This window comes from Phoxinus phoxinus (assembly GCF_949152265.1).
Source record: "Phoxinus phoxinus genome assembly, chromosome: 10".
Lineage (NCBI taxonomy): Eukaryota > Metazoa > Chordata > Actinopteri > Cypriniformes > Leuciscidae > Phoxinus > Phoxinus phoxinus.
This window is the reverse complement of record NC_136885.1, coordinates 16702994-16714771: the sequence shown is the minus strand read 5'-3', so window position 1 is coordinate 16714771 and position 11778 is coordinate 16702994. Positions and strand designations below refer to the sequence as shown.

Here is an 11778-nt window from a genome sequence, read left to right as displayed (position 1 = left end):
GTGAAAAGGACGAGCTGTTTGCAGACTAGTAGGCCCATATCTAAAGTGTGCAAGAGACTTGAAACCTCTTTTTTTTTGTTTTTAATAAATAAATATACGATTTGAATTTCTTCGATTGTTGTATGTAATTCAAACTCATATCTTCCCCCTCATCGGCTTTCCTTCATACAGACAGCAATTAGCCGGTGTGCACTTAGCTATTCCTATACAGGTGGGTGGGCCGCTCAGGCAACCTGCGACGAGAACCGACCATCCGTTCATAACCCGCGCAAATTACAGCCCGCAATGCGCTGTCTGAGTATGAGGGGGAGAACCCGAGTATGGCATAAAATGTTTCAAGGGGCGAAATACACTAAATATCTTGTTTTTGAACGTATCCATCATTATACAATGCTTCAAAAGTCAATATTGTTGTGCTAGGTGAATGGAGCCTGAACGGAAAGATGCCAACACTGTAAAAAGTTGATAACTTAAAAAAGTGAGGAAACCCGTTGCCTTAAAATTAAGTAAATTAACTTCCTGCGTAATAAAAAAAAAATAAGTTATGTGAACTTGACAATTCCCTATAACTTATTTTTTTATTATTATTTATGGTCTATTTACTTAATTTTAAGGCAACGGGTTTTCTCACTTTTTTAAGTTGTCAACTGATCACTTTTTACAGCGAGTGATATGGAATAAAAGTGCAATTCTGCAAAAACACTTGCATCATAAATTGATTTCTGAAAACATCCTGCAATCATTTCCCAACACACAATGTCAAAGATAACTCCTGATATTTTAACTTTCTCAGCCAGCTTCAATTGTTCAACATGCACACACAAGGATAGAACAAATATATATTTTTCCCTATACCAAATGAAAGAATGAACCAAATTGCTCCCTAAAATTCTTTTATTTCTTATTAATTTAAATAACTTAAATGGCCACAAAATGCCCCATTGGTTATCCACAAGCTTTTGAAACACTGGCAAACTGTTTTAGCAACATCCTGCCCAAAGTTCATATGTTAGAGAGGATCTTTTGGAACCGAAGGCCCCATAAAGTGTAACAATGGGCAACAGACTACCAGAGAAGATTCCTTAAGAGCCTTTTGATTGAGAGACCAGCAGAGCTAGAGGAAAATGCAGCTGTGGTCATATAACAACGGGTAAATGTTCTCATTGATAACAAGTCTAACTAAACAAATCTATTTCAAAGATGAGACCGATTGAACACCACTTCTGGCTCATTTCATGATTAACTATTTGCCCCATTGCTCTATCTCAGCTGGCCTAAAGGCTTTAAGGATTCTCCCTCAAGCATCAGTGTCGGGTAAAATCAGCCTTTCACTTAAAAACGGAAAAAGGCCTTTTTAAAAGTGAACTACAAAATATAAAAACAGACAAATTGAGTAAAAACTGGAAACAAATAAAAAAATAATACCACAAATATGCACTCACAAAAAAACAAACATTAAAAACAGATTTTTCATGAATAATATTCAGACCACATTTGAACCCCCTCTCTGTTATTCCTGATCTTGCATCTTTCATCACAAACACAACGATCATATCCTGTGCAATGTACTATTCTTCATTAAACCCCTGAAAAAAACCTCATCTGTAACTTAATGGGCTCAGTCCAAATGCAATAGGACAGAATTACAGTAGCTGTCCCGTCACACCCGCTTTCTAAATACATTACATCAAAATCCTGCTGATGGTCATTACATAATGCTAGAGGCCACAAATTAATTTGTCCAAAAACTTTTACTACTTTTCATATTCTGAACAATTGTAAAACATTTGACAGACAGATGAAAAACCCTTTTTGTCAGTGAAACAGAGAGAATTGCCACAAGGACAGTTCAAGTCCTGAGAGTAAGTTGAAAGAGACATCCGAACAAAAACGAGAGGAGTGATCTGGTAGGAGCATGAGCAAATGAATGTGCTATCCTAAAACGGTATAACAGTTTAAGGAGGTGAAAAGGGGGTCTGCACACTTCAATATTTATATGTACACAAAAAACACAGATTCATTCTCTTTTATAGCCGCCTCAGAGCTCGTTTTTTATCTGTTTTCTTCTTTGCAACTATATTAGTATTGCTACTACTTGTGCCGCTGGAGCTGCCGTTTGAGTTGTTGACGCCAGCAGCCATTGTTGCCAAACCAGCCCCGACTACACGTTTGTTTGGGTCTCCTGCATGTTTCTTGGGTTGGGGTCCATCAGCGGGCTCCTGAGGGGCCCCTGAAGTGCCTCCCATAGCGTGGATCTCTGTTAGAAGGCGAGCACGGGATGCATACTCCTTATAGTCCTCCAAAAGTAACCTCCCAGCCTCTTCGTTCAGAGCCGACTCTGGGTTTGGATGGATCAGAAGGCACTTGATGGTCTATGACAGAAACAGAGAATTAGAGTGGTGTGGGTGATTCATAAGAGAAGCTTAATACATATATGCAGGTCCTACATTAAGAAGTTGAAAATGTCTCAATATTACAAAGATCTGATAACAAAATTCCTGTTTCCATGGCCACATCTAGCCTTGGCTGAAATTGTGGTCAGTTATACAATACAGCTATTCTTGAAATATCAATACTCTTTATACATTTACACTGACCATGACATTCATGTCTGTTACAACCATGTCAAACAAACCAAACTGTAAGGAAGGTTCAATGTCAAAATACATAAAGTATTTTATAAATACAATGGATGGGATGTCTGCTATAACTAAAAAACGGTTTATAATAGCACTATTTAAATTATTGCTATTTTTGCTTGTTTCTTGAGCCCCAAATCAGCACATTAAAATAATTTCTGAAGGATCATGTGACACTGAAGACCAGAGTAAAATCACCATTTTGTTGATCAAATAAATGAAGTTGTGGTGAGCATAAACTTAAGGATAGTTCACCCAAAAAAGGAACAATTCTTTGATCCTTTACTCCCCCTCAAACTATAAAACTGTATAATTGTCCTCCTGTTGAACACAAAAGATTATATTTTAAAGAATGTTGATAACCAGACAGTTGACGATAGCCACTGACTCCCATAGTAGGAAAATAAATACTATGGAAGTCAATGGCTGCAGTCAACTGTCTGGTTACCAACATTCTTCACAATATTATCTTGTGTTCAACTGAAGAAAGAAAATCATATAGGGTTTGGAAAAACTTGAGGATGAGTATATGACAAAACTTCATTTTTGGGTAAATTATCCCCTTTTATATGACCAAAAACTTTATTCACACAGTGAGACACAAAACCGAATAATGTGACAGAACTTCAGAGATGATGCATTTCAGAAAGTAATCATGTAATTGGTATTGCCAAGATGTTAGAGAGGTTAAAAAAATCATTGGTTATATTTAGGGTATTTTTGTTTTTAGCAGTTTAGTCTAGGTTTAAAGGGACAGTGTCCCTTTACAAAAAGAGTAAAACGGCACTTACTAGCAATACATGTCTCAGGCCCAGCTCTGCCTTCCAGTCTCTCTTCAGTACATTGACACAGATCTCACCCTTGTGCCCAACATTAGGATGAAAAATCTTTGTGAGGAAATAGCCTCTGGGAGGTGCAGCAGGAAAATCCTTCCCAAGGACCAAACGCATCCTGAACACCCCTCCAGCATAGGGAGTTCCTTCTGTTGTGTAAAAGGGGAAAAACAAAGTTTAAGTTTAAAATGTAAGCCAAGGACCTTATAAAAACGAGAAGCGACCTCTTATAAACTGCACTTCTTACCTGGTCCCTCAATGGCAGTGTGCAGTTCTGTGATATCCTCTTCACTGGGGTAGATTTTGATCCCCTCTGGAGGGTCTGCTGCCAAGGCGGAAACCTCTTTATACACGAGTCTCAACACTTGAGGCGGCAAGTTCTCAACGTTTGAATTCTACAAGGAAAACAAAACAAAATAGAACAGCTAATGAATGTCACAAACAATTACAGAATTAGTTGCTACAAATCGACATTTGCTGGTAAAGCTGCGCACGTTCATGACATGACAAAAAAATACGGCTTAAGGGATAGTTCACCCAAAAATTTTAATTGTCATTACTTATTCACCCTTAAGTTGTTCCAAACCTATAGGTTTCTTTTTTTCTGTCGAACACAAAAGATGATATTTTGAAGAATGTCGGTTACCAGACAGTTTACAGCACCGATTAACTTCCATTGTAAGAATAAAAAAATACTATGGAAGTCAATGGCTACCGTCAACTGTTTGGTTCCCAACGTTCTTGAAATATCTTCTTTTGTGTTCAAAAGGAGGAAGAAACTCATACAGGTTTGATACATCACGAAGGTGAGTAAATGACAAAATTAGCATTTTCGGGTAAACTATTCCTCTAAATGAGTACATTTGTACTAATTTGAACCTTAGTGCATTTCATATCACAAGCCGCAAAAATAACTCTGAAAACAGTTAACTTATCTAATACTAGTAAGTTAGGCTACTTCAGCGAATGCTACACGATCAGTGAAATTTAGCTAGCAACAGATAGTTTGACATCAGCACAGTGAAATCTGTTCTGTGTTAACTCAAGACAGTGATAATAGTATAAATAAAAGTCAAAAATAGACAAGAAATTAAATCAACTACGTATGAAAAATCAGTTTCAGTTGTACATTAAGTTAAAGCTTGTAACGTCTGCCAATGAACAAGATAAACTGTAAAAAGTAATGAAAATAAAGAGAAAATATTTTTTCTTATATTAACCAAAAGCATCACTCATCGGTGCACAGTTTAAACGTACCATTTCCAGCTGTGTGGGGTTTTCCGATAGCCTCAAATGAGAAAGCTCAGTAAACTGCTACCAAACCAGCGACTAGACTGATCTAGTGATCTATAACTAGATTGACGGAACCACTTATAACGAATCTAAAAGTTGCAACCAATCAAGATTGCGACATATATTAAGACGGTTAAAGAGTATACAAATGCTCAAAATCTAAATTTCACTATAATGTCGGTCGGCTTGCTAGAGTTGCTATCAAACCAGGCTAAGCTAACGGTTGGCTTGCTAAGTAATGTAGATGTCTGGCTATTCTTCAGAGCGTTCCCTTGTGAAACTGCTATCCGATGTTGTCCTCATACGAATTCTGCCATGTATAGGTTTTAAAGTCCAATATGTTGTCAAATTCGCCTCTGATAAAGTTGATTTGTTCGATAGCTAACTGTCACAGACGGCTACTGTAGCCTGTTACCAGCTAGCAGTCTTTGACACAGGAACAAAAATACAATTCGTCTAAGAAGCAGTTCGAAAGAGGTTTAACCAATCAGATTGCGAGAAAGACTGCATGTGCTCAACGATCAAATTCATCTGACCAATCAGAAGCTTTTGTTGCGCTGACGTAGAAGCCCTTGGAGACCTCACGGACCAGAGAAAGTTGAGAATGCGAAAAATGCTCTTTGGTAATAGGTGCGTTTGAATAACTCGTGCCCTCCCAAAGGCAGGGACACATGTTGTTTCAATTGATGATCCAATGAAAGACTTTAGCGTGTAGTGTCACTCTGCTAAAATGTTGTTTAACCTAAATTATTTGTAAATCTAACCTGCTAATAATGAGCCATCTCTTGTAGTGTGTTGTGAATCACATAATTAGATTCGAACGCGATAGTACTTCAGTACAATCCACCCAAAAAAGTATATGTAAAACCTAATGTAAATGTAAAACAAATTGTAAAAGCTATTTATATAAACGATGTATAGTTTTAAGTTACATGCTCAATATTGATTATTTACATTATCAGTTAGATATATACATTTATCTTGACCAATGCCACTAAAAATTCAGTTAAAACTATTTTTTTACCCCATTAATCAGTCATTTAGAGATCGTCATTATTACTGATTTAATCAAGGGTGCTAAATAAGTGTCTGGGAACCCACAAAACAATCAGACAATACAAATGTTTGTAGTACTACTTAACGGCCGCTAGAGAGCAATCGCTTCGTAGTTGACGTTTATTGCGCTAATTAGAGTGTTGTATTTTTTAGTCGTAAAAAAACTTTGTAGATTGTTTACAACATATAAGGCACGACATTTTACAAAATATAAAATGTTTACAAAATATACATTGTTTAAATTATACAGCAAAATAAAATAAGAATATATGAGGCACCGCTGTAGACTCTATCATTTAAAAAGTTCTGCATAATTCATCTATTAATATTATATTTAAAAACAAACATATTTTTTTAACATGTATACAATGCACTATTACAGTATTGTTTACATGTATAAAATTGGGGAAAAAATCGCTGATTTCTGGAGCCAAACCATTTTATTTTATATGCTATTACTATATAGATCTTCCTCAATAATAGTAGGCTATACAAAATATGCATTTGCTTATTCTATACCATTTGTATTTAAAAATAAATAATTTTGCTTAGGCAAAAGAGGATTTTTATTTATATAGCAGTATTTATACAGTATATAATAACAGCGCCCCACTGTGGAGCTCACATGACTTTCTCCATGACCTCACGGGGCGTGTCCTCAACTCAACAACAACACAACTTCCGGCCGATCCTCACGGACAACAACCGATAGCGTCCTCCTGTCATAGATTATTGTTGGTTTAGTTAATATCAACTGGGGAGGTTTAATGGAACAATAAAGATTAGTTTCGTCTCGGTGGTAATAGTTTTACTGTGGATAAATCATTGCACTGCGGATTCTGTCTTCCAGAAGGTATGATTATGATGATGTTGTATTCAGTCATGTGCTGTCAGCTCGCGTGAACGCGACTACAGAATGTGTTGTTTCTTGGGCGTATTTATATGTTCATCGACGGCCTGAATGTACTTGTAATGGCAGGGCGAGTATGAGCGAGGGGGAGGTGTTTCATGAGAAACAGAGACTGGAGCTGTGCGCCATCCATGCCTTGAACAACGTGCTCCAGGAGAGAGTGTTCACCAAGGAGACAGCAGATGACATCTGCAAGCGGTGAGCGGCGCGCTTCACGTCATTTAAAGTCACCAGCAAACCCAAATTTACCGTTCTTATTTTTAATGTAATATTGCCGTATTTATTATAAAAATAACACAATTTATATAAATAAATATATATTTATCCGTGTACAACTCATGTCATGGTAATCTTAAATTAAAAATTACTTCCCCTTGCAATGACTTATCTTCTCCGATGACGTGTTTACTGGCGCGAGGTTGGGACATCCCGTCACTTACAGGAAATCACTGCAATTGCAAACAATCAATCTCTCAATCAATAAAAAACAATCAATTCCTGATGCACAAAATCAAGGCAGCCTTACAGTTTTTCTTGTTCGAGAAGCCACTTAACTTATATATATTTATATACATATATATATATATATATATATATATATATATATATATATATATATATATATATATATACATATATATATATATATATATAATATGGCCATGATGTGTCTTCCTACATGGTTGTTTAAGAAATGAAAAGCTACACACTCCATCATTTTTGGTTAAAAGAATGGTTGCCAAACATAATATTTTAGAAACCGCAATAATGATGCAATCAGGTGTCAGTATACGTATACACGTATACGTCACAATAGGGAAGAAAAGTCTTCCATTTCCGTTTCTGTTGTCTCTTCTCAGTCTTGTGCTATCTTCTCAAAGTCGAAGTTGTCCTATTTGTTTCTTGCAGACTTGCCCCACAATGTGTGATGAACCCACACCGCTCAGTGTTGGGCACAGGAAACTATGACGTCAATGTCATCATGGCAGCTTTGCAGAGTCGGGGGCTCGCTGCAGTTTGGTGGGACAAACGCAAGTGAGTGTGACTTTGTTAATCATGAGCTTCATGATGATCATTAAAGGTGCATTCACTTTTCTCCATTTCTGTCACACACTATAGGTCAATACAGAATTTGTGCCTGGACAAAATTGAAGGCTTCATTTTGAATGTCCCATCAAGGGTGTCACTGGGATTTGTGTCTCTCCCACTGAGACGCAGACACTGGCTGGCAGTACGGGACGTCAACGGGCAGTTCTATAACCTAGACTCTAAATTAAAGGGGCCTGCCTGTATAGGTGGAGAAACTGAACTCAGGTGAGACTTCTAATTAGAATTAGTTAACTTCGAAATTACTCAATCAATAAAAAGTGATCGTGACGTGAAGGCCAAGTATGGTAACCCATACTCGAAATTTGTCCTCTGCATTTAACCCATCCGAGTTAGTGCACACACAATAGGAGTAGTGAGTAGTGAACACACACTGTAAACTGTGGACACACACCCGGAGCAGCGCCCGGGGAGTGATTGGGGATTAGGTGTCTTGCTCGTTCATTTCCTGTATTGAGAATCGAACCCGCAGCCTTCGGGTTACCAGTCTTGACTCTCTAGCCATTAGGCCACGACTGCCCCCAAGAAATAAGTTTGAACTTATTGATACAGTTCTGCATGAAAACATTAGCGCATGTTTTACAGCTACCAGGTGTGTACACAATGTAAACTGAGTCAAAAAAGACCCATGTATTTCCAGATGTCACTGATAATTAGTGCATTGTTGGCCAGACACAATTATGATGGAACAGAACAGGTAATATAATAAGAAAAAGAGCAGGACTATAATGGCAGTCCTTGGAAATATCACAGGACACAACAGACATACAGTCAAACCGGATCATATGGTCTCTCGGACTCAATTTACCCTTGTATTTATTTATTACGTTATTACGTGCGTCAAGTTCACGGGTTACTCTTTTTGCGCAAATCAATGCATAGGCCGTCTGCCGGAAGCTAGTTATTTTAGTCGATAAAGTTTTACATACTAATATTTTTCTTACACGAATGCATCGCTTCACTTCAGAAGGCCTTTATTGACCCCCGGAGACGCGTGGAGCACTTTAATAATGAATAGATGCGCGTTGATGGACTTCTAAAGACATACAGCCATTCACTGCCATTATGAAGCTTGGAAGAGCCAGAGCATTTTTTCATTTCCTTCCTAAAGGTCCTTGCACACTGAGTCCGAAATTTTCGAATGCGTTTTTTCGTATTCGTGATTCGGTGGCTCTGAATTGTCAAACACCATTCAAACTGCTTGCTACGGATGCGACAAACGCAGAAAATCGAACCCGATCCGAATTTTTTTATGACGGACGAAAGTTTCGGAGGCAGTGTGCAAGTGTGATTCACAAACGTGAGGTCGTATTTATTTTTTAACGTGCAAAAATTTTGGACGCGAATTTCGGACTTTCAGTGTGCAAGGACCTTAAGACAGCGGCTGGATCTCAACACACATTTCCAGATTTGATTCTGATTCACAAGCTCTTGATTCGATACAGATTCAGTTCGATTTGATTCTGTTACACTGTCTATTTTACTTATGTGTAAGAAATTTTATTATACAGCTAACCTTCAATAAAACCCACAACAAGCAGTACGTTTAAGAGTAACCTTTTATTGTTGTTATCGTTATCGTAATCTAAAACTATTGAAAACATTTTATGTTAATTGAAATAAAGCTGAAATGAAAATATAAATATTAGATGAAAACCTTGGAAACGTTGCCTTGGGAACTAACTGAAATTCGTTTAAGTTGAAGAACTGGCATGAGACTAAAACTTAAACCGTAATAAAAAATTAATTAAAAGTATTTAGAAATATTTAAATAAAACAAAAACGAATAAAAATCACTAAACAACGAAATGACTCAAAAGGCACTATCACATAGAAAGGGGAATTAAAGGCAGGGTAGGTGACTTGTTCCAGATTTTTTTTTTTTTTATGCTGGTTGAAAGTCTCTTCACATCCTGATAGCAATCACTAAGTCAAGTGGTCTAAATATATTTATATGTGTATATATATCGTCTGTGGAAGGCGTAGGACCATAAAATGTTTGTCTTAAATAATTGTATGGATATTATTATTAGAAATGTACAGACGCTTGTATGCAGTTGATTCTTTATTCTTCTTCCTCCCAGGTTATTTCTCATTGAACAGGTTTCTCAGGATGTTGCAGAGATGCTGCTTGTCGTTCAGAAGGAAGTAGACGACGATGGGACGTGGCTGAAACCAGATGACACCAGGAAGTGATTCAACCGAACATTCTCTCTCTCAATGCGGCGTGATCGTGAAAGAGAAACACTGGAGCGCCGGAAAGCTTTATGGAGAGAGCGACACTACAGGAAGATGGCAGATTCACTCACAGACACTCAGTCTGAGAGAATGATCTAGTGTTTAAAGGGACATGTTTTCTCGTATGAAGGAGCCGTTTATCTGAAGTCACACTGGCTGCGTGCTTGTGGGCTTGTGGGGAGACGCTACTCTAGCTGTGCCAGTCACTCTTCTCTTTCTCACTCTCTTTCTCTTTCTCTCTCTCCTCTCAGGAACTACCATCTCTCACTTTATCTTTATCTATGCACTCCACTGCTGAAGTAGATCAAAAATGTGTGTCTTTGTTACAACAACTATGCACAGAAAGGGTACTCTAGTGTTCAAGTATCATTCATTGCCTTTTAGACATCAGTGTACATCTTACTATGCATAAACAAGGGAGATAAGAGATCGTAGCTCTATCTCGCACTCACTTCCTTTACTCTCTCAAGCTTTATTGCAAACTGCCTCATTACATCGACTCAGTGAAAACTGGAGGGAAACTGAATACATTTGATTTGTGTTATTTATTTGAATTTTATTGAATTTCTACTTTGACTGTTTTTGCTCATGCAGTGCTTGTGGTAGTGTAGCAAAATGGAAGAGCTGTTTGAAACCGTCATTACGGCTACAAACACTTTGGTTATGTCTGAGCTGTTGCTTTTGTCTGATTATGGTACTAATGTTTGTTGATTAATGTTGTCTGAGCTGGATTTTAATGTCATATAAATGATATTTAATCCAAGTCAATGATTCAGTCAGTTGAATTTCACAGAAATGATCGCATTTAGTGCAGAGCAGGGTCTGGATTTAAACACAATTTAGGGCAAAAAGCACCAAAAATGTATAAATAACTATAAATTCAAAACACATGGAATTTTTTTAATCTGTAATGTAACACTTGATATATCCCTCCCCCTTATAGCTGTCAGATATTTGTGTTGAATGTGTGGATAATATGAAGGTTTTTTTATTGGAAGAAATCACTGAAATTACAGAATGTGAAGAACACACACTTTAAATTGTAATATTACTTTATACAATACTTTAGTACTATTTATATACATTTTGAATTTTCTTTTATTTTTAATGAATTAAAATAATCATAATTAGATAAAAATAATTGAAATAAAAACTATTTTAATCTTTAGAATGTATTATATCGCCGTATTTATATAATATATTTTATGTTGCTTTTTTATTGACTTAATTTTATAGGAAACAGCTGTAATGTATTTAATTTAATTGATTCAGTACTGGACACAACTGGACAGCATGCTGTTTTTTATATGGCTGAAATTGCTTAATATTTAATTTATAATTAATAGGTAACTTTACAATACGGTTGCATTTGTTAACATCACTTAACTAGTTGACAAACTAACAATGAGCAATACTTCTACATAATTTATTATTTTTAGTTCATGTTAAGCTCAACATTTAAAAGTTGTATTAGTTAACAGTTAATGCACTGTGAACAAATATGAACATTTTTAATAACTAACATTAACAAAGGTTGATAAATCCTGTAAGAATATATTGCTCATTGTTAGTTTATAACAAATGATACCTTATTGTAAAGTGCTACCAATAAATTAAATATTGTGTAATATTATATAAATTAATATTATGATTGCAAATATAAAAAGTTTTTATTTCTGACCTGTACAAACCCACTATATAG

At 36.4% G+C, this 11778-nt stretch overlaps 2 protein-coding genes across 2 annotated transcripts; one reads left to right on the top strand and one right to left on the bottom strand.

Annotated features, from left to right (window-relative positions):
- Window positions 1-608: 608 nt before the first annotated feature.
- On the bottom strand, window positions 609-5856 carry ube2s (ubiquitin-conjugating enzyme E2S). Its single transcript, XM_079625945.1, has 4 exons — window positions 4730-5856; window positions 3720-3867; window positions 3431-3621; window positions 609-2372 (listed from the first exon to the last, which is right to left on the bottom strand). The coding sequence occupies exons 1-4, from the start codon at window positions 4730-4732 to the stop codon at window positions 2028-2030; spliced, it is 687 nt and encodes a 228-aa protein (XP_079482071.1). The 5' UTR covers window positions 4733-5856; the 3' UTR covers window positions 609-2027.
- Window positions 5857-6432: 576 nt separating this feature from the next.
- On the top strand, window positions 6433-11241 carry josd2 (Josephin domain containing 2). The gene is made up of 5 exons (XM_079625944.1): window positions 6433-6674; window positions 6801-6929; window positions 7641-7766; window positions 7851-8045; window positions 9923-11241. Exons 2-5 carry the CDS (start codon window positions 6808-6810, stop codon window positions 10032-10034), a joined length of 555 nt encoding a protein of 184 aa, XP_079482070.1. The 5' UTR covers window positions 6433-6674; window positions 6801-6807; the 3' UTR covers window positions 10035-11241.
- Window positions 11242-11778: the final 537 nt, after the last annotated feature.